At 36.8% G+C, this 24974-nt stretch overlaps 1 protein-coding gene across 7 annotated transcripts in view; it reads left to right on the top strand.

The window, feature by feature from the left end:
• EHBP1 (EH domain binding protein 1) overlaps nucleotides 1-24974 on the top strand; it is a 231646-nt gene that overhangs the window by 150137 nt on the left and 56535 nt on the right. For all 7 annotated transcript variants that reach the window (XM_026844922.1, XM_026844924.1, XM_026844923.1 and 4 more), the window contains 4 exons: nucleotides 5517-5695; nucleotides 6324-6372; nucleotides 12367-13281; nucleotides 15134-15277. In XM_026844922.1, the coding sequence (XP_026700723.1) occupies nucleotides 5517-5695; nucleotides 6324-6372; nucleotides 12367-13281; nucleotides 15134-15277 (1287 nt within the window). The remainder of the gene's footprint in view (nucleotides 1-5516; nucleotides 5696-6323; nucleotides 6373-12366; nucleotides 13282-15133; nucleotides 15278-24974) is intronic.

The raw sequence follows: 24974 nt of genomic DNA, 5'->3' as shown, positions 1-24974 counted from the left end.
TGATTAAACCTTGTAGGAAATGTTTTGATTCCCCAGCATGTCACTCTGCAGTGCTGTGAGCAAGTGCCTTTTGCAAATGGGTGTGATTTGGAAAGCTGGGGAGGAGGAGAGCAGGATATCCAGGCAGCTTTGCTTGCTTACCTTTTCTTCCCAGTTTGGGAGAGTCCACTATTATTGTTACCTAGAAAGATATGTTTGTTCCATATCCTGGCATTTAGGTAGCATGTATGTACCCTTGATGCTTTTCTTTCTTTTCCCAGGCATAGTCTGGAAAAGCTCTTTCCAGTCTCATGGCCATAAAAATATGTAATGGGCAACTGAAAACCCTTTAGAATGAAATAATTTTACCAGTATAACTGACAACTAACTTGAGGCATATCCCAAGGACTACACCTTCCTCCTTACCTTGCAAATCTTGCCATGTTCAAACATGAGAGCATCATGACAGTTTGGGCAGATCTAAATGTTAAGGTTGTGGTTGAACATGGACGGGTTTGGTTGTTCCAAAATTGAGCCTGTAAAATAATAAGCAATTAAAAACTTATGCCTAAGCCTTCTAAGATAAAAGTTCGTATTTTGTTGCCTATCTACTTTAGCTGTAGACACACAATCAGAAGAGTGAGGAAGGCAAAGTTTAAAGATGTCTGATGCTGAAGAGACCTGGAAGTTACCTAAATACTTGCTATTAATAATATATAAGAAACAAATTCAGTCAATCTCTAAGTCATACCAGGCAGCTGGGTTTCCAGATCCCCATAATTTTTAGGGGCAGGGGAGACTAGAGACTTTTGTGTAATCATACACTATCCTATGCAAATAGAGCAACAAAGTTAAATAATGTACTCCTAAACTGATAATTTTGTGTATCAGAGTAACAGGATAGCAGAACTCCTAACGTTTCTTTCTGGGCAATGCATATTTTCTAATACACGCATGCACTTTCCTTACCGGAAGCAAAAAGCAATGCTACTTACTTGTATTTTGTTACGTCACTGAAGCCATCATAATGTTATGGTGACTTGCTACTCAAAAAATAACTAACTAGCCTAAATAAAGGACATCTCAGCACCGCTGTGTCACAAGGATGTGTTTTCTACTTTTGGAATAAAACAGAAAGCAGTTATATTCTATGTTTGCAGACTTTATTTACATATTCTAGTTAATCCTGATACTACTTAAAAATCAGCTTTTGACTTATGTCCAGACTGTTCCACAGCTTGGACATAAACAAAATTAAATTCATATTGGACACATACAGACCTTGCCAAAGGCATAAATTCTATGCTATGATCCATGTTCAACTCAATACTCCCAGGCTAAGCAATTCCTATAGATAGAGCCCTGTGATGTTTAAAAATTAAAACTCAAGAGTATCACCATGATGATATAAAATTATCTTTTTGGCTGAAATATATTTGGATGTCTGTTTATATTCACGTTTTATACTATTTTTCAGAGCATACAGTTCAGCTGAGTTTCCCAAACTTTCTGCCTCTAGCTGCACGCTTTGTCTCACCTAGTTGTGTGTAACTTTCATTTACTTTAAGGGCTTCGCAATTTTCAGTGAGCCTAGACAACATTATAGTTTTGATAGGGATAAGGGAAAATCCCTTTTATTTTGCTCAGTCAGATAATTAAGAGACCATTGCCTATGCTTGCTTCTTGAGGAACATAACTTGTTTGTTGATTGTTTGTAGGTCTTCCCTATTCTGACTTTCAGCCCTATCTCAATCTCTGCTTCCTCTCCTCCTACTGTTAATTCGTGGGTTGTTCTCTGAACTCCTTTCCTTTTTGGGGAGTTGTGTTTATTAATATAAAACTCAAACCACCTAAGTCTTCCACCCAGATTCCCACAGCCATTATGTACTTTCATTTTTCTTACTCCTCTCTGCATCTTTCTCTTCCAACCTTCAACACTGCCTCTTGCTCTCTTTAAACTCTATCCCCATGCAACCTGTCAATGACCTCTTGAGAGTTGCCTATGCTGAGTCCCTATGATATTCATCTGGATGCTTCCTGCTTCTTATATGAGAGCTTGGTTCATAGCCCTGTGTTCCCATCACAAGTTCACATCTTGATTTTCTTCTGAGCATTGGCCTATGTGTGTCAGAGATGCAGCTGAACTCCCACTTTGCAAACCATGAGTGCACCTGGTGTTGCGTTCCTGAGAGGAGCAAGATAATTGTTTAAATATTTTGAAATGCAGGGATGCACCCTAACATTTAAAGCTGTTGTCCTCTTGTTAACCAGTAATGGTCTGATGGGATAATCTCCCAAGAGGAAAAATACATACACTATAAATCTTATTAATTAAGCTTCCAGAACTGTAAAAGAAGAATAAAGAGACTTCAATGGCTGTGAAACAAAGATATCCAGAAGCTAGTGCTGACTCCAACTGATAACTCCACACACATGATGCTGCATCTAGATCTGAGCTAGCATGTGAGGGACCAGCTCGGGAACATCTGCACTTGCTGTGCAGTTAATTCACAAACAAATAAAAATCAGTTGAATTAGATTCAGTAACCTGGCGATCAGCAAGCAGATTTGGCAGTCTTGTGGATATCTCATACTTTTTAGTGATATTTCTACACAGGTTCTCATAGACTTCGGCTTTTGAACTCAAAAAGCCAAGTCATGGCTGCCATGTGGTTTAGAAGAATTGTCTAATCAGTGCTTAAGAGATTTATGTAAGAAAGAGCTAATTAAATTTTAATTTCAATTGATCAGTTCCCACCAGTCTCGTAGAACAAATATAGACTAGAAATAGACGCTTGGTAGTAATTGTGTTTTGCACTGAACCTATAACTAATTTGTACAATCTACAGGTATTGAAAGAAAATATTTTTCATAGTGATATTTTACCAAAAATCAAAGCTAACTTTTATTAACTCTTCTGAAGGGATGTCAAGCGTTCATGTACGATGTGGCCATTATTCAAATATCTCCAGTGTGTCTTGAGTTGAATGCTATCCTAGATTAAATAATGAAAACTTTGACTCAGGTGGTGAATAGGAGCATAATATTATCATAATATTAACTTCAACTTTATAAAAAAATTTTTGAGTACTAAGTCTGGAAAGAAAGCCATATATAACTTCTGCTTTATCATCTAGAGAAGAGAAAACTGTATAAGTACATTATGCATATGCTAAATCTTGCATATTCTGGATAAAATACTTCTAGAAAATCAAAAATAAGTGAAAGGACAAACGTGGAAAGAAAAGCTTCATCTTAAGGATAGATTTTCAAGGAATTGTAATATGGATTTTTAAAAATTGATAAGTTGTAAATAAAATGCAAATTGATTTAGTAGCTTTGGATGTCCTTTTGTGAAACCTAGTTTTAAAATCAGTTACATCTTCAGTTTGTTAGATGTGTAATTAAGGCATTTGAATGGTAATATTGCCTAAGGCCATTTCATAGTTTTCCAGGAAGTGTTTAGGTGGTGACTGAAACATTTAACATTTCTGTAGAGAGTTTCAGCAACAAGTATTAAGACTTTATAGTTGACGTTTAATATATCTGGTCAGTAGCGTGCTATGATTGGAAGAAGTAGCTCTGTGGTTTGAAAATGTGTTAAAATATATTTTTTCCACTTATTGATAGTGCTCCCAGCAGTGTTATTTTCATATATATAATTTAGATAGCAAATATATTTTAAGTAATGTAGTACCTCAAATTTGGGATCAGTGGTTAGTTACTGGATTTTGCTTTAAGTTGTAAAAAAAAAACCAAAAAACAAAAAAACAACCTGATCTTAGTTTTTTTACAAAAAGAAAAAAAGGGGGTTTTTTTTACACCTCATCTTACTCTGAATCTGGAGTAACTGTCTGCAGCTCCTAAGTGATATTTGTTTCTCTGATTAAAATCTGCTGCATGGTGAAAAAGTTTATCATTTATTGCTGCTTTTTCTGCCCTATTTTGTATATCCCTGTCAAGATGTTAATTTGGTGTATTTAGAGATATTTGTCTCATCATTAACAGATTAGTTCATGCTGATTTGAATCATCGACAGGATTAAAAAAAAAAAACAAACAAAACAAACCCCACACTTCTACCAAGTTCTTTTGTACATATGATCTGGTATTTTGAAAAAATCTCAACAAGGTGTACATTGCACTTTCTAAATGAGTTGGCAGTGCTCCTATCTGATAATGAGGTAGGTGTGTTTATAAAACAACTTTTTAGGGCTGACTGTCACGGTAAATGAAAAATTACTTTCCTGGTTCTGTACTTTTTCTTCCCCAGAAGCAGTGAAAACATAAATCAGTTGTAGCTAGCAGCTAATTGCTTAGCACTGACATACTTCAGTCAAGTGGGGGCATCGTTGGTCTTTCACAAATAGGGAATATGGCCAAAAGGATTTACTTGTTAAACTTAAGTGGCTGTGATATAGTAAATTACTTGCTCTATTTTTCCCTTAATTTGGGAACTCTATAGGTATAAGGTGCATAAACAACATGTTTGTTGTTTATATATATTTTTAATTATATTACATTGAACAAACAAGTGGGCTCAGTTCTTTCCCTATAATTTGGATTTTGGATTTATGTCAGTCAAATTCTGTTTAATTACATATAAGAAATTTTTAAAGTGATAGTATTTTTCTAATGAAATGAGTGTGTATTTCTTGAAAACATCAGCTGCACTCAGTATGTTCTCTGCTGAACTTGAGAAACAGCGGGCAGTCTGACAAATGCCAAATGCCTGAAATATTTGATTCCACTTTAATTCTTGGTTTGTGCTAACAAAAGTGTTACCAAAAGTATCTACCGTTTTGGGATACGGTCATTATTAGCTAATGATACTTGTTAGAAACTATCCTCTGATAACAATTTGTGGCTGAAAATCGCTTTTTCCATGTAGAAAAACTAAAGCCTTGAAGAGGAAGCTCTTTGGGTATGGTTGGAAGTGGCTGTTTAGAAACGCCATGCCGTAATTACCTTTCTTCAGTCGTGTCCTTAAACAGGAAGAGCGCAGCCATAAACTTTATGCTGGAGTCTATATGAGATGAATGCGTTAATCATGTGTCTCAGGCACAGTGACTTTGATCCCCACATCGCAATGGTAGATCGCAACTTGTGGTAAACTCTGCCCCTGCTATGCCTGGCTTTTGATCTAGTCACAGTGTTAGCTTCATTAAAAGTGAAAGGGCTTGTGGGGATGCTTTTCCATGGCTGCATTTTGGGAAATCTTTTCAAGGGTGTGTATATTGGGCTGTGCAGGTCTATGCCTTAGGTATTTAAGCACGGGTGTTTCCACTGGTACAATTCTTGGCCTGTTCTCCTATGTTGATCTGGAATCCCGTATATCTACATCCTTTGGAGACAAGTGCCAAGGGCAATGACTGGAGATAATAACTTGCGATTTGTGTCTTTTGCAAGTTACAGTCATTGTAAACTGACAGCTGTGAAGGACCTAAACTCACATCAAAGGATACAGATCATCTAGTTAGGTCAATTAATGTTAATTCTTTTTTTTTTTTTTTTTTTTTTTTTTTCCTCTTCTTTCAGCCAAGCCCAATACCAAGTCCTGTTTTGGGGAGAAAGCCAAACGCTAGTCAGTCACTGCTTGTGTGGTGCAAAGAAGTTACGAAAAACTATAGGGGAGTGAAAATCACCAATTTTACTACATCGTGGAGAAATGGTTTATCCTTTTGTGCAATATTACATCACTTTAGACCAGACCTAATGTAAGTTGTATACTCTTTGTCTGCATAAACTAACTCTCATAGAAATATATAACATTTAAGTTTACATAAAAATCAAATCCCTGTTCATTTCAGGTGTTGAACTGTGTTCACCCTTTTCTTTCAAGCAGGGAACCATCCTTTCTAAGAAAACATATTTATGAATGCTCAAACTTTATGACCTCTTTGCATAAACAATTGTTTCTCCCCTCTCTGTGATTTGTTTTTCTTCTTCTTAATCTATACAAAGAACTGACTTCAAGATGATTATGAAAATTGTGCCAGTGTTGAAATGAGATGAGAGGAATAAGCCTGTAGCTCTTTGTACACTGACAAGAACGGATTACCTCCTGGTAAATTTGGTTGTCAAGGCCGGCCTCTAGTCCCTGCCTTAACTTCTTTTTTTAGATGGAAAGCTTCAGGCAATGAAACATGTAATCGGTGTTTGTTTATTTATTTATTTATTTATTCCTTTAATTTTCCACACTATTAGTTTTGTTGATTGAATTGCTGTGAAATTGCTAGTTACTGTATGATATTACTGTATGTCAAATTTTTAGATTCAGTTTGTTTTAAAACTGCTGCTTTTATCAAATACTGTACATACCCACTGTGCCATTTTCCCCCTCAGTGACTACAAGTCCCTGAATCCTCAAGATATTAAAGAGAACAACAAAAAGGTAAGAACTGCCAGGGAAAAGAAAAAAAAAAAAAAAAAAAAAAAAAAAAAAAAAAAAAAAAAAAAAAAAAGACATAGCTTCAATTTTGGCTTCACTGCAGGTTTTTATTAATTTTGGGAAAGTGTGGTTGTTTTGTAAGGTCATAACGGCAGCTCACAGAAGGTATTCAACCCCCCACGGTTCAAATCGGATGCATTATTGACTCTCGTTTGTCATGGTCTTTAACATTCACAACAAGTGCGAGGATGGCATTAGAGTTTAGTATTTGTATGGCCTACATTAACTGTGAAAGCAAAGGAAAGGACTGGCTAGCCTCCTGTAATCACTCTGATTTTTCTAATCAGGCACATAATTAAAAAAAACATAACTGCTTTTGGTTTGTTGTATGCAAGACTTCTCTTTCTGTTGCTTTAACGGGGCTCTGTGCATTGGTCACAGTTGATATTGCTTTCATGGTGATTTTTGTAATTTAAAGATGAAATTTTACACCTTCTTTTATACTGTGCCAGCTGAGTGAAGTGGAAACATAGGAAGTTTAGGATAAAAAGTGTTGAGACAATACGTTGCAAGTAAACCAAAACGTTAGAAAATAGCTTATAGCTTTGTGCTGGGCAGCTGTTTTAAACCACTCTTTATACTTTTGTGATGCAAAGATGTAAAAAGTTTCTCTGGAATATACAGGAACTCGGTTTGGGAATCACAGAAAGGTATTTTATTTCTGCTCACTATTTTAGATGTGTTTCAAACTTCAACTGAGCCCTAGAGGCATGTTTAGAAATTATAATTTTTGTGTGAGCCACTGATAATAAAATTATTCCTGAAGATCATCTGAAAATTGTTTTTAAGTAGCTGCCTTCTCAATGCTGTGATTTTATTTTTATACCACTTTAAAAATACTAAATTGAATTGGGATGAAGATATAAAATATACTTTGAATAGATTAATTAGGTTCAATATTATATAGCAAATATAACTAAAGAGTATTAGATTGTAGATATGTGGAATTTCTGTAAGTGCTTTATTAAAATTGTGTTTAGTGTAAGTATATTTTCATGTGCCTGCAGACTTACGTGTTAGGGAGTAAAATACTAAAATAGTACTTAAGTATTATAAATAATAAAATATCTCTGAGCTGCTGTTATCTAATGAGTGATTTAGCCAATCATCTCATTTTGATAGTAATACAGGGTCTTACGATGACCTAAGTGGATTATCCATGGCATCACAGTGTTTTCTGTGACCATATGTTTTTGTACTTCAAGTTTCATTGAGCGTCTGGGCTAATTAAGATGGATTATAAAAAAGAAAGAATAGATTATTAATTAAAAATGTTTGCAGTAGGATCAGTCATCTTTTCTTTATGAAACTGCGATGGCAAACAGTGAACTTTTTAGTCCGTCTCTCTAACAGGATATAGTTCCCAGGATTTGAAGAAGTAATGATTGTTGTTATTGTGCAGTTTTTTTCTTTCATCACTTTGCAAGCCTTCGCCTGACAGCTACATTGAGTATCTCAGTTGCTTCCTGCAGATTTATTTCCTGGTCTCACACAGTTCTGCCTGATAACCCCGCGTGCCCTTGGTTGGAGTGAATGCAGCACTGGCAACAATAGCTGCCTATAAATTCCATGCAGATATGTAACACATTTGACAATGATTCCTCCTAACCAATTAAAATAACATCTATGGATGAATAGGACAATTTTCTTTGTCTGAAGCAGCTTTTTTTTTTTTCCCCTCCCAGGAAAGGAGGTAAGAGGTGACTGTGACCACAGATTAAAGGTTAACCCATAAGAGAATATCTTTTAGAAGTGCATGACCTTTGTATTTTAATTAAAAAAAAAGGAGAAATCTTGAGACAACTATTTCAGTGCAATTGCTGTGTATAATTACACATTGAAATGCAGTTACAAAAACCGTATCATCAGAGTTTCTTTATAACACACACTAGTCATTTGTCAAATTCGTGCTGCCACTGCTGCTGAATAAAAAAGGCTATTTACCTGTGACATCTGATCTTTGCCAATATGTCAGTGTGTTACGTAGTTGGGAAATGGTTGAAATACTGCCTGTGGTGCTTGTGCTGATAGATCCCAATTGATGTCTGTCAATCAGCTTGTCAGTAAATTAGAAAAAAAAAACCCAACAAACTTCATCAGGAGATAGGTAAATACGTTTAGTGTCCTGCATACACATATGTGTGTGTGTGTGTGTGTGTGTGTGTGTTCTGGTGCATTGTGCTCATTGCAAATTCAGATTTCTGCGAGGAACAAAAGAGAAACCAGGATTGTCTTTGAGAAGGTTAAAAACATTAGAGGGATACCTTCCCAGCTGATCCAAAAAGTTGTGGTTCTACTTAAGTGTTATATTTATCAAACTGTCCATACAGCCTTCCCAATAATGTTAGCCAACTAATTTTATGTACTACATTCATTTGATTATTAGTAAATAATAATGAAAAATGCGTTAAAATGACAGCATACTGCCAGTATAGTCCCTTATCAAAAATAGAAAGTTTTCATATTGCTAATAACATGTCCTGCACTTTAAAAATGTAAGCTACTAAACTACACTTGGCTGGAGCTTGGAGGGGATGAAAAAAGCAAGAAGTGGAAGGGCACAGCAGTGTGGTTCTAATAATGAACTTCTGGTTTTAATTACTTTTATTGTTTAGAGAAGCTTGTTTCATTTGAGGGATTATTGTGTGGAAATAGTAAGATCTTCTGGATGTTTGATTGGCACTTTCAATTTTTGTGATGCTTTTTATTTTTCCCCTTTTTTCTAGTTTTTGACCATTTCTACTAAAGTTCTCAATACTTTTGAACTCAGTTGTCTTGACAAAATATTCCATTTTTCAAGGAAGAAGTCATTTTAGAATATACACTTAAACAGAAGAAATATTACAGGGATAGCATTGAGTCAAATTGGAAAAAATTCCTTACCTTTAAACTGGCAGCCATTTTTTTATAGCAGATGTTCATGCTCACTTCTACTATTTGATTTCAAAAAATCATAACCACGTATTTAACTGTGTGTAGAGTTGCTTGTTGACCTTGGTGGGATCATGCAGGCGCACAGTTAAACATGCATATAAACATTTCTGAAATCGAGGCTTAGTTATGCCTCTGTGTAACAAGAAGTAATTTGACTTGGAAATTTTACTCTGTTAATACCATGTTACAAACTAGTTAGAAACACTAGGAATTTACAAATATGCTGGAATATCAAGAAGCTCCCAGCTTTTCTAGCAGTGAAGGAGAACCTATCACACAGTGCTACAGAAAGTATAATTGCTGTTTGTAGAACTAATGACTGTAAAACGTTTGCATGCCAATCTAGATATCTAGTGTACTTTAAAAGGAGAGAATCAAGAATAGGTATCGTCCAGAAGGAGAAGGAGAGGGAATGGGAAATAAGTATCTGGCATCAGTGGAAAACTATTGTGTTTAATCCCAAGCGTCACCAGAAGAACTGATTGCAGCTGTACTGAGATTATCCATAGTCCCAAATTCAATCCTTCTGATGTAGCATTACCCATTCTAAAAAAGTGTTTTTCCTGACAACTGTGAAACACTGTCCCCACCTTCATTTTAAAGACCCTGGGAGATATTCTTAGGGTTTAGTTTTATTAGCATATAAATAAGAAATTAAGAGTATAAAAGAGTTCAGGTCAAGTCATGTCTATGGGCTGTGGCTGCCATGGACGGCTAAGCCCATCCTTAGATCGTGTCATTCTTCAGATGGTCACTCCCACTGCCTTCAGTGTGGGGTAACAGGTTGTTTATGCCACTGAATCAGCACTGACACACTTAATCAAACAACAAAACCTGGTGTTACCTTTGGTCCACAGGACCAACTGGCTTGCTACGCTCTCGTACCCAGCCTGTTTTCTGCTAGCATGTGAGTATTCATCATTCCTGGTACCTGCCATGGCTTAGGCTGCCCACACAAATCCCTGCACTGCTCTCCATGAACTCTCCTTTCTTCATGCTCCTCATGTCTGTTCAGTTCCACCTCTCTTGTCTCCCTCTCCTCCATATCCAGCCTGATCCTGTTCCTCCAGCTCTGTGTCTCAAGGTCAGGTAAATGACAGCTGTCCCACTTCTACTGTCTGAGTACTTCCCATTCCCTCCCACCCATCATTTTCCAGCTCTCCTGCTCCATGTAGTGCTTTGCGTCAGCAAATACAGCAGTCATGTTTTCCGCTGCTGCTCCTGTATCTAAGCACAACTCTGCTTTTATAAGTGGCATAACAATCTCACATAATGAACCTTCCCAAGATACGACACTCCACCAAAGACCTGCAATGATTTTAGGCCAAATCATTTTGCACAGGGACAGCCAGAAGGGCTTAAAAATAAATTATTCAGATAATTTCTATGTCTAGATAAATTCTGTGAATCATTTGTTATAGTGATATAAAAATTACTTCACCAAAAATGCTTTGGCAAGTTATACCTCAGCGTGAGGGGAAGCATACAAAATTTCAGGAAGATAAATTCCAGCTCTCAGAAGCAGAGTTTGAGAAGCGGCTGAAATAAAAACTGTTTGACCCTTGAGTAAGGAATGACATTGCAATGGGAATCGGAGAGCCTCCTTTTCTCAGAGCAAGTAAAATAGCCAGGTCTGCCGAGAGCCGGCCAGGCCAGACCTACATTTTAACTCACTGTTGAACATATAACTAGTATGAAAACAAACAAAAAAGTCATAATTGATTTCTCTTTTCTTTCTTTCTTCCACCCTTCTAAAAACTAAATAAATTAAGGAAATAGTGTAAAACTGGGGTAGAGTTGAAGCCAACAATGTGAATTACTGTTGTGTTGTGAAAGGACCAGTTCTTGTCCATGTCTTAAATTTAGCACTCTTTTTTTTTGTTCAAAATAGTGTAGGAACAACTGTGAACATTTTAGACCCCTTCAGAAGAGGTGAAAAAGGAACTACAGAATTACTGGGGGAGGAGAAGTCTGAGGGCTTTAACTGAGTGCATCTATGCCTTTTTAAAGGCTTCCTTGAAACACAATATTGTCTTCCAGGGTTAATCCAGGATAGTAATAATTAATTGTAAATTGAGAAACAGCTTTAATTCTTCAAAACTCGAAAAACCTGATGCACCAAGCCCACTCATTTAAAGGGCTAACAGAAAGAAGACAATGTGGCCTCACAAATTGGGAGGCTTGCAAACTGTTTAGCTTTTAGAAATTAAGGTGAAATGGGAATAAAATTCACTCTTTCTTATAAATGTAACATCAACAAAGGTTTTTAAAATGCATTTGTTTACTGGAGTAATGTGATTTATGTCTTGTACCAAGTAATCTCTGGTGGTGTTCTTTTTGACTATCAGGACATAGTTTTTCATCAACACAAGTCACTGCAATTACATGACCAGTAGAAAGGAGAAGGTTGATCACCAGTGATAAAGCCCAAAATGGATTAGTGTCATGTTTCTTGTATCTTTGTTCCTTATCTTAAAAAGCCATCCTTAGTTGCTTTTTTTCTTTTTTTTTTTTTTTTTTTTTCTTGTTTCCTACTACTTGAGTGAGAACTATTTAAGATATTGGTAGGTTTTCTTAGTGCAAACAGAAAGGCTTTTAAGTTTCCTGAACAGCTTTTTACTCGTGAAAGTGGCATAATTTCGAGTTACCAAAGATTTTAGTGTATGGTATTTGAGGTGTGTTAAAAAATAGCTAATAGTTGAGTGTCTTTACTGGTTATATTCTCTCCACCTGCATTACAGTGAAGATACCCTGGGAGATATCTAGAAGCCATCAGGGGAAATAAACAATGAGTTGGATGTTGGACTGTGCAACAAAAAATAGTGACTATTGTAATGAAGCCAGAAGAATAATAAGTAATAGAGTTGAACCCATACTGTTCCTGTAATACTGAATATTTTTTAGGCTTGCTTATTATGTCTGAAACTTCCACTTGCATTCTTGAAATGTTACAATATGTAAGAAACTGCCACATTGTAATCTTTATTTTGTCTGTTTTTAAAGGCATACGATGGGTTTGCCAGTTTAGGAATATCGCGATTGCTGGAACCTTCTGACATGGTTTTATTAGCGATACCCGACAAACTGACTGTTATGACCTATCTCTATCAAATAAGGGCACATTTCTGTGGCCAGGAGTTAAATGTGGTTCAAATAGAGGAGAACAGTAGTAAAAGCACATATAAAGTGGGTAACTATGAAACAGACACAAACAGTTCTGTTGACCAGGAAAAATTCTACGCAGAGCTAAATGACCTGAATCGGGAGCCCAAGCTGCATCCACCAGACAGTGGTTTGGCAGATTTTGCTTCTCAGGATGACTCCGTATTTGTAAATGACAGTGGTGTTGGCGAATCTGAGAGTGAGCATCAGACTCCAGATGACCATTTAAGCCCAAGCACAGCTTCCCCTTCTTCTCGCAGGACTCGAAGTGACACGGATCCACAGAAATCCCAGCAGAGCTCTGGAAGGACTTCTGCATCTGAAGACGCTGGGAAGTGTAGCAGTACAGATACAATGCAAGCACAGCCTACGCTGGGAAGGAAGAAATTACTGATAGCTGACACTTTAGACTTGAGTGACTTGGCACATGTCAGTGATCAAAAAGAGGATGCATCTCCCACAGTTGCTTGTGAAGATAACGGCAAGAAGAGACACCAGAGCTCAGACAGTACCGTTGGTTTCTCAGAGCAAGAAAAGCTGGGGTATATAGGATCCACAGAGAGCAGAAGAGCAGATCCCAGTTCACCTGCCACAAAGCCAAGTTTATCTCCGACTTCTAAGCTTGGATACTCCTATAATAAGGATACGGATCTTGCAAAGAAACCGCATGCTTCTCCGAGGCAAACAGAATCTGATTCTGACAATGATGCCAGAACAGCTTTAAATCATACAGATCAAACTGCAAAAACAGCCCAGGTAAGAAATTTAAACTTTCTTATGCCTGTGAGTCAGGATGGAGATGGTGTTCAAGTTCTTTCTCCATGTTTGTAATTTACATCTTATCTTCAGTATAAATGGTGATGTGAGTGGTGTATTTTTATTGCTGGGTAATAAATACTTTGAGTGAAAAGTAGGTGGTGCTGAAAAAGAGCCATTACACGAGAAAATAATTTATAGGAGTTGTCCTATTCTTAATCTTTCCAATTTCTCTCCAATTAAAGGAAGTTGTATTCTCAGCTATCTCAAAGAAGATGGCTCCAAAACTTTTGCCACTGAGTGTACCCTTTCTTCTGAGTATTGTGTACTGAAGCAAAAATCGGAAAAAGACTTGCCAATTCATTGATCCATATTCAAAAACTGTAAAGTTTTGAATACCTTAAATTATATCAAAGATATTTCAAAATCTTGTCTGAGAAACCACACAGCCTTGTGAACATAGCCATGATGGTGAGGTAGAAACTCCAGAATATTGTTATGCTGTTCATTGAGTGGCCTCAAGCATGCTACTTAACCACAATATCTTTTTCCTTATTTTTGTGATGATATCAGCCCTGTTTACAAAAATGCCAGAGCAGCCTATTAATTTTACCCCTGTGAAAAGCTTTCTTGAGTTTTGGCTTTGTTTGGCTTTGTGCCATTTGCTCTGATTAGAAAAGAATATAGCCAGTCTTTTGGTCATGTGAATTGCTTCAAATATTTTGACATTTTTTTCCTAAGTGCCATAAAGATTCATTTTATTGCAAGAGAAGAAGTCCTTAGATGGGTGATAATGGCCAAATATTAGTTCCATAGCCAGCTAATTTCTTTCCTTTAATCAGTGAAGTCTCGTGAAGTTTCTCTTTATCATCATCTTTGTGTACTGGATGAAAAAGGAACATCGTGGCCCATACAGAATAATAGAGCAGAGGAGACAGGATGTCTTCTCTATGAAGATTTCCATGTGCAAGGGTGTAATAGGCCAAAAAAAGAGGAAGAGATGACTTTAAAGGTGGTTCTCTGATGTTAATTGTCTGTGCATTTGCACATGGTAATAAAATCTCAGATGTGAGCCTCAATCTTAACCTTGAGCACTCAGTTGCTGGTTAGAGTCAACCATCTCAAGTTCCATGTGGTTGTGGCAGGAGCACAACCTGCAACATCTGTCTTAGTTCTATCTCATGTAAAGGCCTAGAGACGCCTTTTCCCAGAGTCTTCACAGCTGACCTTGACAAAAAAAGTTAGGACTTGGGAGTATGTATGTGTGGGAGCTGCTCATGTTGCCTATGCAGAAGCCCCTCTTCTGTTATTTCTGTCTTCAATGATTCAGTCATATGTACAAAGGACTTTCTTGTGGTTATTCATAAATAAAGTAGAAGCAGATATTTTCACAGGTTTTTTGCCTTGTACCTAGCCTCTTTGTGTTCAATTTAAGTTATAAATGATACCCATATAAGTAGCCAACAAAGCATTGTATTTGCATACATATTAAAGTAAATAAGAAAACACATAGCACATTTAACATAGCACATTTAACATAGCTTCCATGAAGCCAATTATTTTTTTTTCCACAGTTGCAGTTTAAAAGCATTAAGTATTGATAGAAATTAAGTTTTAAGGGGAGGGGAGAGAACTCTTATTTACATTATAAAGGTCTACGACTTTTTTTTAATTTTGCATTTTGATCATCTTTACTTTTCATTTCTATAGAATATTCTGTCACCTCATGAAGCTGTAATCCATGTGACTTCTGACCTTTATTATATAGGAAGGCTCCTGGCTATTAACCACTGTATAAACATTAAGTACCCTGAGGCTGCCTTACTGTTAATTATATTTCTTTATTTTTAAGCAACGTATGTTGTCAAGACAGGAAGAACTTAAAGAACGAGCAAGAGTTCTGCTTGAGCAAGCAAGAAGAGATGCAGCTTTAAAGGCAGGGAATAAGCAACTAACCAATACGATCATCCCAGCCCGCAATAAGCAACTGAATGATGTAAGAAATATTGGCCAGTATGGCAGTTTGCATAGATAAAATTTACAGTATATGCATATGCTTTTGTGGGGAGAGTGTCCTTGCAGAATATTTCTTTTCAACTCTGAATTGCTTTGATATGTCATATACCCTTAGTTCACTTTTCAAGCCTGTTTCTCCTGCTGTTACTGCCAACAGAAAGATGCCTTAGACTTCACTGGAAGCAGAGGTCTAGGAGCTACCTTCTTTGATTGGCACTGCAGCTTCTAATGGAACAAAACCCAAAAGTTACTTGTTAAATGATAGTGAAGTAATTTATGCTATTTTTGATTACTTCTCTTTTTTCAGTTAATGTAAATGCATTCCCTGAGCCTGTGATGTAAGCTACTTGCTGCTTCATAAGTGTTGTTGCAGTGAATGAAGCTGCTTGTGACAGTCTTGTAAAAGAGTTGGTGAAACAATTCCTTTTTATCACCAAAGTTGATTATGCTGGTGAGATGGGAAAGTGGAGCTGGGGAATGAGCTCCAGTGTTGAAGCAGCTATGGTTGCACCTCTAGTGGCCTCCGTGGTGACCTGGAAGGGTGCATACTCTCTGGAGATGAAAGCTAATTAATTTTTATGCAAACCTTCATAGTGTGGGTTTTGTGATTCTAACTATTGCGCATTAGAGACTGTACTGGCAACTGAGAATGTAAATATAACTGAAAAATAATGATACAGAGAAGGGTTTGAATCTTTACTGATTCACGTCTTTCAGAGCCTAGTCCCGAGGGGCAGATTTTGCTTTTTAGGTAAATGGGATCATGGAATCAAAAAATGAAGACAGTGATTTACATGTCTCATTTAATTCTCTTAACTGTCTTGGATCCATGCTGTACTTTCTTCTTAAGAATTCCTCTTCCCAAACTGACACTTGTTTTTTCTTCAAAATATATTCATATATGCAGACATGTCTTATTTGTATGATGATAACATAATGATATATAAGCAATTTTTTTATTACTTTGTATTTAAGTTTTTCCTAGATAAATATATTTTAGTATAAATTTCACTTTGGATTTTTTTTAATTAGTTTTTCATATAGCAAATGGCATTAGAGAAGGGATACTATAGGCAACTACTCAGGCAGAAACAACTGTAATTAAAGTTGCCTAACATTTTTTATTACAAGCTCCTATTTTCAAAGGTTTTACAACTTTGCTAGTATTTCATTGTTTGAGCTGAAATTTCCCCCTCAGCTCTCTGTCTCAGGGTGATTTTATTTTTTATTTAACTTTGAAAAAAAACTCTGTTCAGCTGTTTTTCTGTATTAGGTTGGATAAAGTATTGTTTTATCCATGTCAAAAAATGTCTTATGGGAAGAAGTTTTCATCTCCTTGAAAAAATCTGTTAAAAACAATCAAAGTTGTGTTAATAGCACAATCTTGTCAGAGAGCCCTGAATTTCAGAAAATGTGGTAAATGTCAGTAAAAATTGTCTGTATGGACAAAACACAGCAAGAGCATCTTTTTACTGTTGCTCCCCTAGGGATCAGGGCCCATTCTGATGCAGATCATAGTATTGGAAAGCAAAACTTTCTCTTTTAGACTCAAACTCCTGGTGATGAAATCCAAACAGGAGGAAAAGGAGCTACCCAGCTGGTATGGAAGAGGAGAAATGTGCCGGGTAGGTGGCAAGGAGTTTGATAGCAATGCGAAGGTAGACAAAAATGAAGACTGTGTCTAGGCCAACTGAGGATAGGAGATGGGGAGAGAGTTTTCAGGGTGAGAGTTAGGATTGCGTAGTTCAGGCAGCCAGATTACCCATTTAATTTATTACAGAAGCTGAAAAATGAATTAGAAGCCTGCAGGAGAGAGAAAGACACTTTCTTTTAGGGCCACTCTGCAGATCCAAAACTTCTTGCTGCCTCCATTAGAAGGTCATTACAATGTTGGGGAGGTACCTTCAACCCCACATACTCAAGGTGGCAGATTCCTTATGATTTCCAACCCAAGATTCTTGGGGACTGATTTCTGGAAGTTCTGAATGCACCCAGCTGTAGCCAAGTCAAGGAGAACAGTGCTGTGAACAAATGGTTCTGACCTCTCTGAAATCTTGGGCACTCTGAGCAAACAGGTAATGGGCACTCTTGACTTGAGTTGACTGTAACATAAGAATAACAAAAGCTCCTCAGCTCAGAAGGGTGTTGTGGAGATGTAATTTCAAAACCCTTAGATATGATAGTGAAGAGTGCCACAGAAATGCTCTGGAAGAAATTAATAATTCTATGTTCAGATAAAAGTTTTGTGTATTTTAAACAAGGTGTAGGACAGACGGTGAATGATGAGGGTAAGGTGAGATATTGAACAATTGTTCATTCACTGAACATTGTCAGTCATGGACACTGAAAAGCATCTTGTAGGAAAAAAAAAAGTATGAGTTATGCAATTAAAGACTGTGTGAAATAAGAACCAATGCAAGGTTGTATAGATAGTGTAATTTTGACATTTTCTAACTTTTGAGTGTTTGATGTATCAAGCTCAACATTCTCCTAATACATTTCAGTGGGAAACATGCATTGTGAAAGGGGGATATCTTTAATGGAGGCTGGTATAGTATTCATATATTATATAAAGTTGATATAAAATAATATATAAAGCTGTATATAACATACATATGTTGTATACATATGAATACATGTGTATGTTCTGAATGAGGATCTATGTTTGCATCAACATATATGGATATAAGATAAAATACATTTATTTCTGGTGTTCTTTTTAACATATTTGATCTTCACAGGGATGAGGCATTTCCATTTGATGCGGTTGTGCTAGTTTACTACAGGTCATTGCTTATTTGATTGTTAGAAAGTAGTACAGCCTTATTTCTATTCAGTGTTTTCTGGTCCTTAAGGTTAATAAGAACTTTGACTCAAAGCAGTGTTCTATGTGTCGGTGTGCAGTAATGTGTAGTAGTGTGTTATCAAAATGAGAGCTATGACAATGAGAATCAGCATTTAGTAGTGGGAATTGGACTAGGCTCATTTTTGGGATGGATTGAGAGAGATCCAAAAGAAAATGTTTTAAAATAGGAAGATCTAATTTTAAATAAGAAAACTTTAAAGAGATAGTCCAGAGCCAATACTTTCAGAAGTAACTCTTGAAGTTTGCAATTGCACCTTTTCTGATACCTTCACGAAAAGGTCTTTAAGCAGCCCAGTCTTTCAGAATGTGTGCTGAAAATCAGTCAGCCCAGCTAAGCTAAGCCTGCAGAGAGTTATTAGTTACTTCTGAAAATCTTGCCTTGTAGGTGTTGATGTTACCACCTTACATTTGTCATATAAGAGCTATGAACCAGCATTTTCTTAGTAAACAAGTGAGAACAGTATACAGTGCATGGGGTCGTATTGCTGCTTGAGGTCAACAAAAAGGAGGAAATTTCCAGGTGTGTTCCGTGGTCATAAATACAGGTTACTTGGTGTGTACTTGCCTGATTTGTTTCAGTAAAAGTCTTTTTTAAAAAAAAAAAACAGTGTTCCTGTTTCTCATGTAAGCATAGAGCATAGATCTGCAGCCTAAGCCTTACCCTTCCTCTGGTAGAGCCAATACTGTGTTATTTTTTTTAGTAGTCATGTACTCTGGGCTTACTTTTCCTTTTAATTTTTTTTCTTTTTTAATTTTCTTGCTTTTTCCCCCCCTTTTTTTTTTTTTTTTTTTTTTTTTTTTTTTTTTTTCTTTTTTAAAACCTCAATTTTTTTCTGTATTGACCACTAACTGTCCTCATGAAATACTGGCTGTTTTCCCATGACATGTCCATTCTCTTGCCTGTTTACCCCTTTTTCTTATGTCTTCTTTCTTGCTGCAGTGTGTTTCCATCATCTTATGATTGTGATCTGGAGTTAGGCCCATGTCAGTATTCTCACTCACTTTACTTTGTTTTGTGTTTCTTTTAACGGAGAAATTGATGAAGTTGTGAGAGCAGAAGATTAAGGCACTGAATTTGCTCATATACCTGTTAATCAAATTTTCCTCTGAATCACGTATTTCTCGCTGCATCCCAAGCTGCATCCTCTTCCTTTAGTTTGTGTCATCTTGTTCTTTCTCTTGCTCAGACTGTATTTTCACTGTCTGCCCTGGCCATTTCAGCTTCCCTCCTCCTTTTTAACTTTTCTTTCTTAATACCCACTCTCTTTACTCTTTCTTCCCTTAGATATCTTCCCTCTGCGCCTCCTGCCCTATCATCTCCCATTCCTGTTCAACCCACCTGATTTAGTCCCATCATTCTCTGCTTGCTTCCTCTATTTGAATCATATTAGCCCCTTTTCTCCCATTTCTTTACTACTTGCAGCATGGTAGAGGTTTTTTCATTGTTAGGTCTGCTCAACTGGTGCGTCTGATGAGCCTCCTGTATGCATACCAGCCTGTATGGAGGTAGCCTGTAAGCAGGTATTCGAAGTCTAAGAAGAGACCACATTGATCAGAAACTCCTTGAAAACATGCTTATGATTTGGGAGAATCATAGATATGTCCTTAAAATTGATGCAGCCTTTTGGAGATTGGAAAAATTAGCTTAAGAGCTCTGTGAACAGAGTTACTGATCCACTCATGGATCCCTTTCTCTATGGTAGATTTATAAACAGCTTTTCTGCTTGCTTACTTGATGTGGGTGTGCATGTGGTGACTCTTTTACGAGATGCTTCTATCATTTCCAATCTGTAATCACTTAGCTTTTAACCAGGAGAACATTTTTATTAGCTTGCTCATTTTTATTTAACTCACCTTTTCTCGTGATGAATATCACAGAGCTAGAAGGGACATATTTGCTCCCACCAGCTGCTGTAAAATATCAACCTGTAGTGCTGGTTGTTAGCAGCAGCAGCATGGCTGGAATGCAGTGTTGGAAAGGGGAGGAGACTGAATCTGGTCTGTGCAACCTAACTGGCAAAGGGACAGGCCAGAGGGGACCACGATGAGTGGAAAATATTCAGGAGTCACAGGGCTGAAAGGTCTTTCCAGCAAGGAACCTTCACTTGCAGAACATGGAGTGGAATCCATAATTCTTGAATCTGAGAATAACTCTGCTGTCAGCAAATACCAGCAAAGGCCACTGGCGAAATGTTCATCTTACTCTCCTTTAATGACTGGTCCACGTAAAGAATGGAAATTTACTGCAACTGCCATTTACTCTGTAAACTCAAATGGCTATGGTTATGGAGTCAGCATGATTACAGAAAATGGAATTAGAAGTTAAGAAAGGCACAGGCAACTTTAATTAACCTTCTTTGTGTATATGCATTATGATGCAGTCTTTAATTATGTGATCACATACTGTTTCCCCCAAAGCAATTGTGTCTCATTTAGCTCAGAGGATTGAGATGATGTAGAAGGCTGTTTGTCCAGAGGACCTCCATCCTTTTGGTTGCAGAAATAGGAAGGTGTACAGCAAATGAAGCAGGGATTGCAGGGAGTAAAAGGATGAGGTCATGGTTAAGGTGCTTGAAAGAATTAAATGTAATGCTGCCTTTGCCTCCGAGTTCCTCATCAGTGCTGCTAAGTCTTTTGAACCAAACTTCCTCCAAGTGGTCACTAATTGTGTATCCTTCCTTTCTGGATTGCCATTTGAGGAGGAGATTTGATTTGCAGATGTATTGAGCATCCAGGTCTGTCAGGGAAAACGATTGGAGCTCTGCTTGAGACATATAAAAGGCTGCATAAAGCTTAGTATACTGAAAAAAACTCCCAGGTAATAGGCTTCCCAAAGCGAGCACCCAGTGTTAGAACCTTTTAGCTGGATCTCTGTCTCAGTTCTCATCCAAAGAACGTGGTAATAACACCACCATGGGGTGTTGTGAGAAGGGAATGTGATTAATGCTTTTGAGGCACTTAAATACCGTAGTGATGAGCACTGTAGAAAAGCCCTTGAAGAAATTAATAATTCTGCCCACTGAGCAGGATTCGAATATTGTGGAGTAAAGACTAGTGCTACATATTGATGGGCCAACATACTGAACAGTGAAAATAAGCCAAAGTATTGAACACCACTGGGTAGAGCTCAGATCTGGGCTGAAGATCAAAGGATAGTAAAAGATGATGCCACAACAAGACTCTATTCTAAAGGATCCAGAGCAGGATGAAAATTAAGATTGTGCCCACTAGTTTTATTTATGGCATCTTCTAAATCAAATTCTTTTAACTTGTTTTTGTAAGGTAGACAGCTTTAGCAGGGAATGTCATATAGCATGGAATTCATTAAAAATAGTGCTCATCTGGCAAAGGATGTGGTTTTCTTCCTAAAAGGGGCCACAGATCCTTCCTGAAGTTACTTGGGTTTTGCATGAGCTGAAGATTCCTCCTTGGTGAATTTCCGTGCAGGACTGGGCTACTCATATGTATTTTGGCAAAAAATTCTGAATATTTAGGATCTAGCATAGGTTCTGGGATGCAGGACTTGTATCGTGTGATACCCAGAGGGAATTGCTCTGTCTTTTGCCTCTTGTGAAATAGGAAAATAGTAATTCTTTCTTCATAGCAGCATTCAAGGATGACTGCTAAAAATTGTGAGGGACTCCATTTGGACAATAAGTATTTAAAACCAGATTAATATAAATGGAAGGGGTGTTTTCAGAGATGAATCCTCATACTGCTGCTATGCTTAAATGCAACTGTTGCTAGCCTGTTTTCTGTACAGAGAAAGGTTTGGGGTTACTTATCTCTGCTACCATTATTTCATACTTATTCAAGCTGAATGACAGCTATATCTGCCTAAATATTTTTTAAAAAACCCCAAAACCCCCAACTCTTTGAAAGAGCAGCGGGGACTGTATTCAGCTTTTGCAGTAGAATTTGCAGATAGAAAGTACTTCACCGAAAAGCTGTTACCTTCAAACATGCAAACACTGTCTCTATACAGAGGGCAGCAGCAACTGGCTATGCCATGAGATTGTTCTTTCTGCTCAGAATATCGCTTTTTATTACTCCCTTGCTCAAAGGACTTGTTGCAGGTGTATCTAATTCATATTTAATAAGCTCTTTCTACTTCAGGGGTCAATCTGTTTTGCCCATTACTTCTCATTTTCATAAATATTTGAGTGCAAAATGGTAACTTTTTTTTTTTTTGCATCCACAGTATACTAGTGGAAATAGAAGTCTTTTTAGAAAAGCTCCAGAAAGTGACAAAATCTGAGTTTGTATACTCTTAATTTTGATTGCATACAATTGCACAGATATGAGATATGCCAACTGCAATAAAATAAAACAAATATTATTTTAAATGCTCAGAAAAAAGCTTTAATAAATGGTCCCATTTATTGATCATGTCCCGCAACAATCTGCTACCCCTCTGACCTAAGAAGCTTCTAACTGTCCTGCTCTAATAGGCGACCAAAAAGGAAACTCTAGTAAACATGACCAGAAGTGGTACAGAATGCAAATTCCAGTAGACAACAAAAATAGGATATTTTCATTTGATTGAAAGATGCCTTAAACTCAAGTTGGCATGGCAAGTGTTCTCTCCTCCAGATATTTTAACAGGTTCTTGAAAATGAGTACCAGATAGCTTTATTCAGTAATTTTTATTTCTACGTGAAAACCCTGTCTCTTGCATTAGGAAAGGCATCTAGCTCATCAGTGGGTTGGGGTTTTTTTGTAGTCTCCTCAGTTAGGCAAACAAATGTCTGTAATTGAGGTAATGTTAATTAATTTAAGGAAACACTCCCAAATTATTCCCATCTTGTTTTCCTTAAAAAACAAAGAGAAAACACCCCGATCTTTATTAATTAAACTTCTAACATGAATTTATCGAGGTGTAGGACTTTACAGATGGCAACCTTGGTCTTTTAATATTAATTGGAAAATATTGATTGGAAAAAGACTAGTCTGTCATGCTGATAATTGTGACCATATTTAGATATGATCACTAGATCTTCCTGAGATTACACAGAAGCAGTTACCATCTAATTGGTAAAAAGATTGAACATTATTTTGATAATCCCTGAGCTTTGGTAACTTATTCCCTGTTGTTCATTTATATGTCTTGTCTGTATGCCACTATAAAGTGGTTAAATATGGTTTAAGCTGATAAGACTATGCTGTATAGTATTTACATTTCATGAGCATTCCAAGTTTTATATAGCTGTTTTAACAATATACTTTTCTTTAAATGAAGGTTAGACCTGCTGACTGAACACTTCAAAACCACAACTGAACTGATCTTCTTTATAACAACATGCTAAGGTTGAGATAGACTGATCTCATTTCCTTGATGGCAAGAACAAACAAGTTGTTTTATTTAACACTGCTCAATACATGAAAAAATAAAAATAATCTGTAACTTTCCAAGAAGGTTCTACATATTTTGGCTTTATATTTGATCTGTTTAAGCACTTTCTTACTATGAAGTTGTGATATTTCACAGTACAAACATACTGCTATAGACAACTCCCTGATGTAGCTGGGAAAATAAATCAATTAGTGCAAGTAAACTAATTTTTAAGAAGAATTAGTATGCACTGTCATTTTTATACCAGGAGGGATTTCATGAATGAAGTGTAACCTTTGATAATGCAAGACAAATGTTACGCAGTTTGAGTTTTAGATATAAATGCTTGAGATTCTCAGCTGAATTTTATTGCTGTAATTTCCATAAGCTGTATCTGTTTGCACCACTTAAGCATCTGGCCTGAATATATAAATACACAGTTATTTATTCTGTGGATGTAAATTCAAGGTGCTGCATGGTTTGCAGCCGTAACATTAACTTGCATGCTCACAAAAAATAGGTTGTTTATTAACTGAATTTTAAGATTGTCTGAACAACATTAGTTCAAAAACTTAAGCACCTTCTATCCATTTATAAATATTAGCAAAAGAAGGTATCGGTGTTTCAGAGCTCTCCCTTTGTGTCTGAAGCAAGACTCGGGTTTCTTAGTATCTGGAATGCTTTTTTTCTATTGCTGTTAATAACTGTGGATGTTTTCTGTGTGGATGTTCAGTACACGCTGTTGTGAATCCCAGGATGATATCACCATTACTTAGAGCTGTATTTTGCATTGCCTATTCTGCTACTGCTCAGCATGCACAAGGGTAGAGTTAAAATCTTTATTCATTTCATTTTAAAATGTTTCTTTTGTTCTCCTTATCATGTTCTGGCTTTCCCAAGGATATATGCCTTGAACGAAAAGTCACATGTGCATTACTAATTGTGTGCCATTGTATTTACAGTTCCTAGTGGTGGCACTGTGAAGCTACTAATTCTTTTGCTTCACTTGATGTAAAATAATCTGAGTGTCTTTGATAGCAGTGAAACAGTATTAATTGTTTTGTACATTTCTTGGTCACTCTTCTTAGGTGGTCTTCATAATCTATTAGAACTTTCAGCCAGATTTTTGTAATGTCATGCCTCCAGCGGTGATTAAATTGGTAATTAATGAACAGTCCTTGGCAACATAAACCACATCCCGTTAATTTTCCCTTTTGAGTTTTTAGAAGTTGTCTTCTCTGTCAGAAAGCATTGCGCCACCTTGCTACGGCCCCTTGGCATGAAACTACAACGGCTTGATTTTTTGCAGCCATTAGTAGATCAGAGCAGTAATTTCACAGTATTTTGGTCAGGGTAATTATAGTACCAAGTACTGAGTAGAGTTGGGAATTCACACAAGAAGTCCAGAAATACCAGGTGAGCTTCCTTGTGTTCACTGGGACGTTATGATTAGTTTAATTGGGCTTTGTTTGATTTCAG

This window comes from Athene cunicularia (genome assembly GCF_003259725.1).
Source record: "Athene cunicularia isolate RWA chromosome 3 unlocalized genomic scaffold, athCun1 chr3_part1, whole genome shotgun sequence".
NCBI lineage: Eukaryota > Metazoa > Chordata > Aves > Strigiformes > Strigidae > Athene > Athene cunicularia.
The sequence above is the reverse complement of the archived record's forward strand: the minus strand, read 5'-3'. Positions and strand labels throughout refer to the sequence as shown.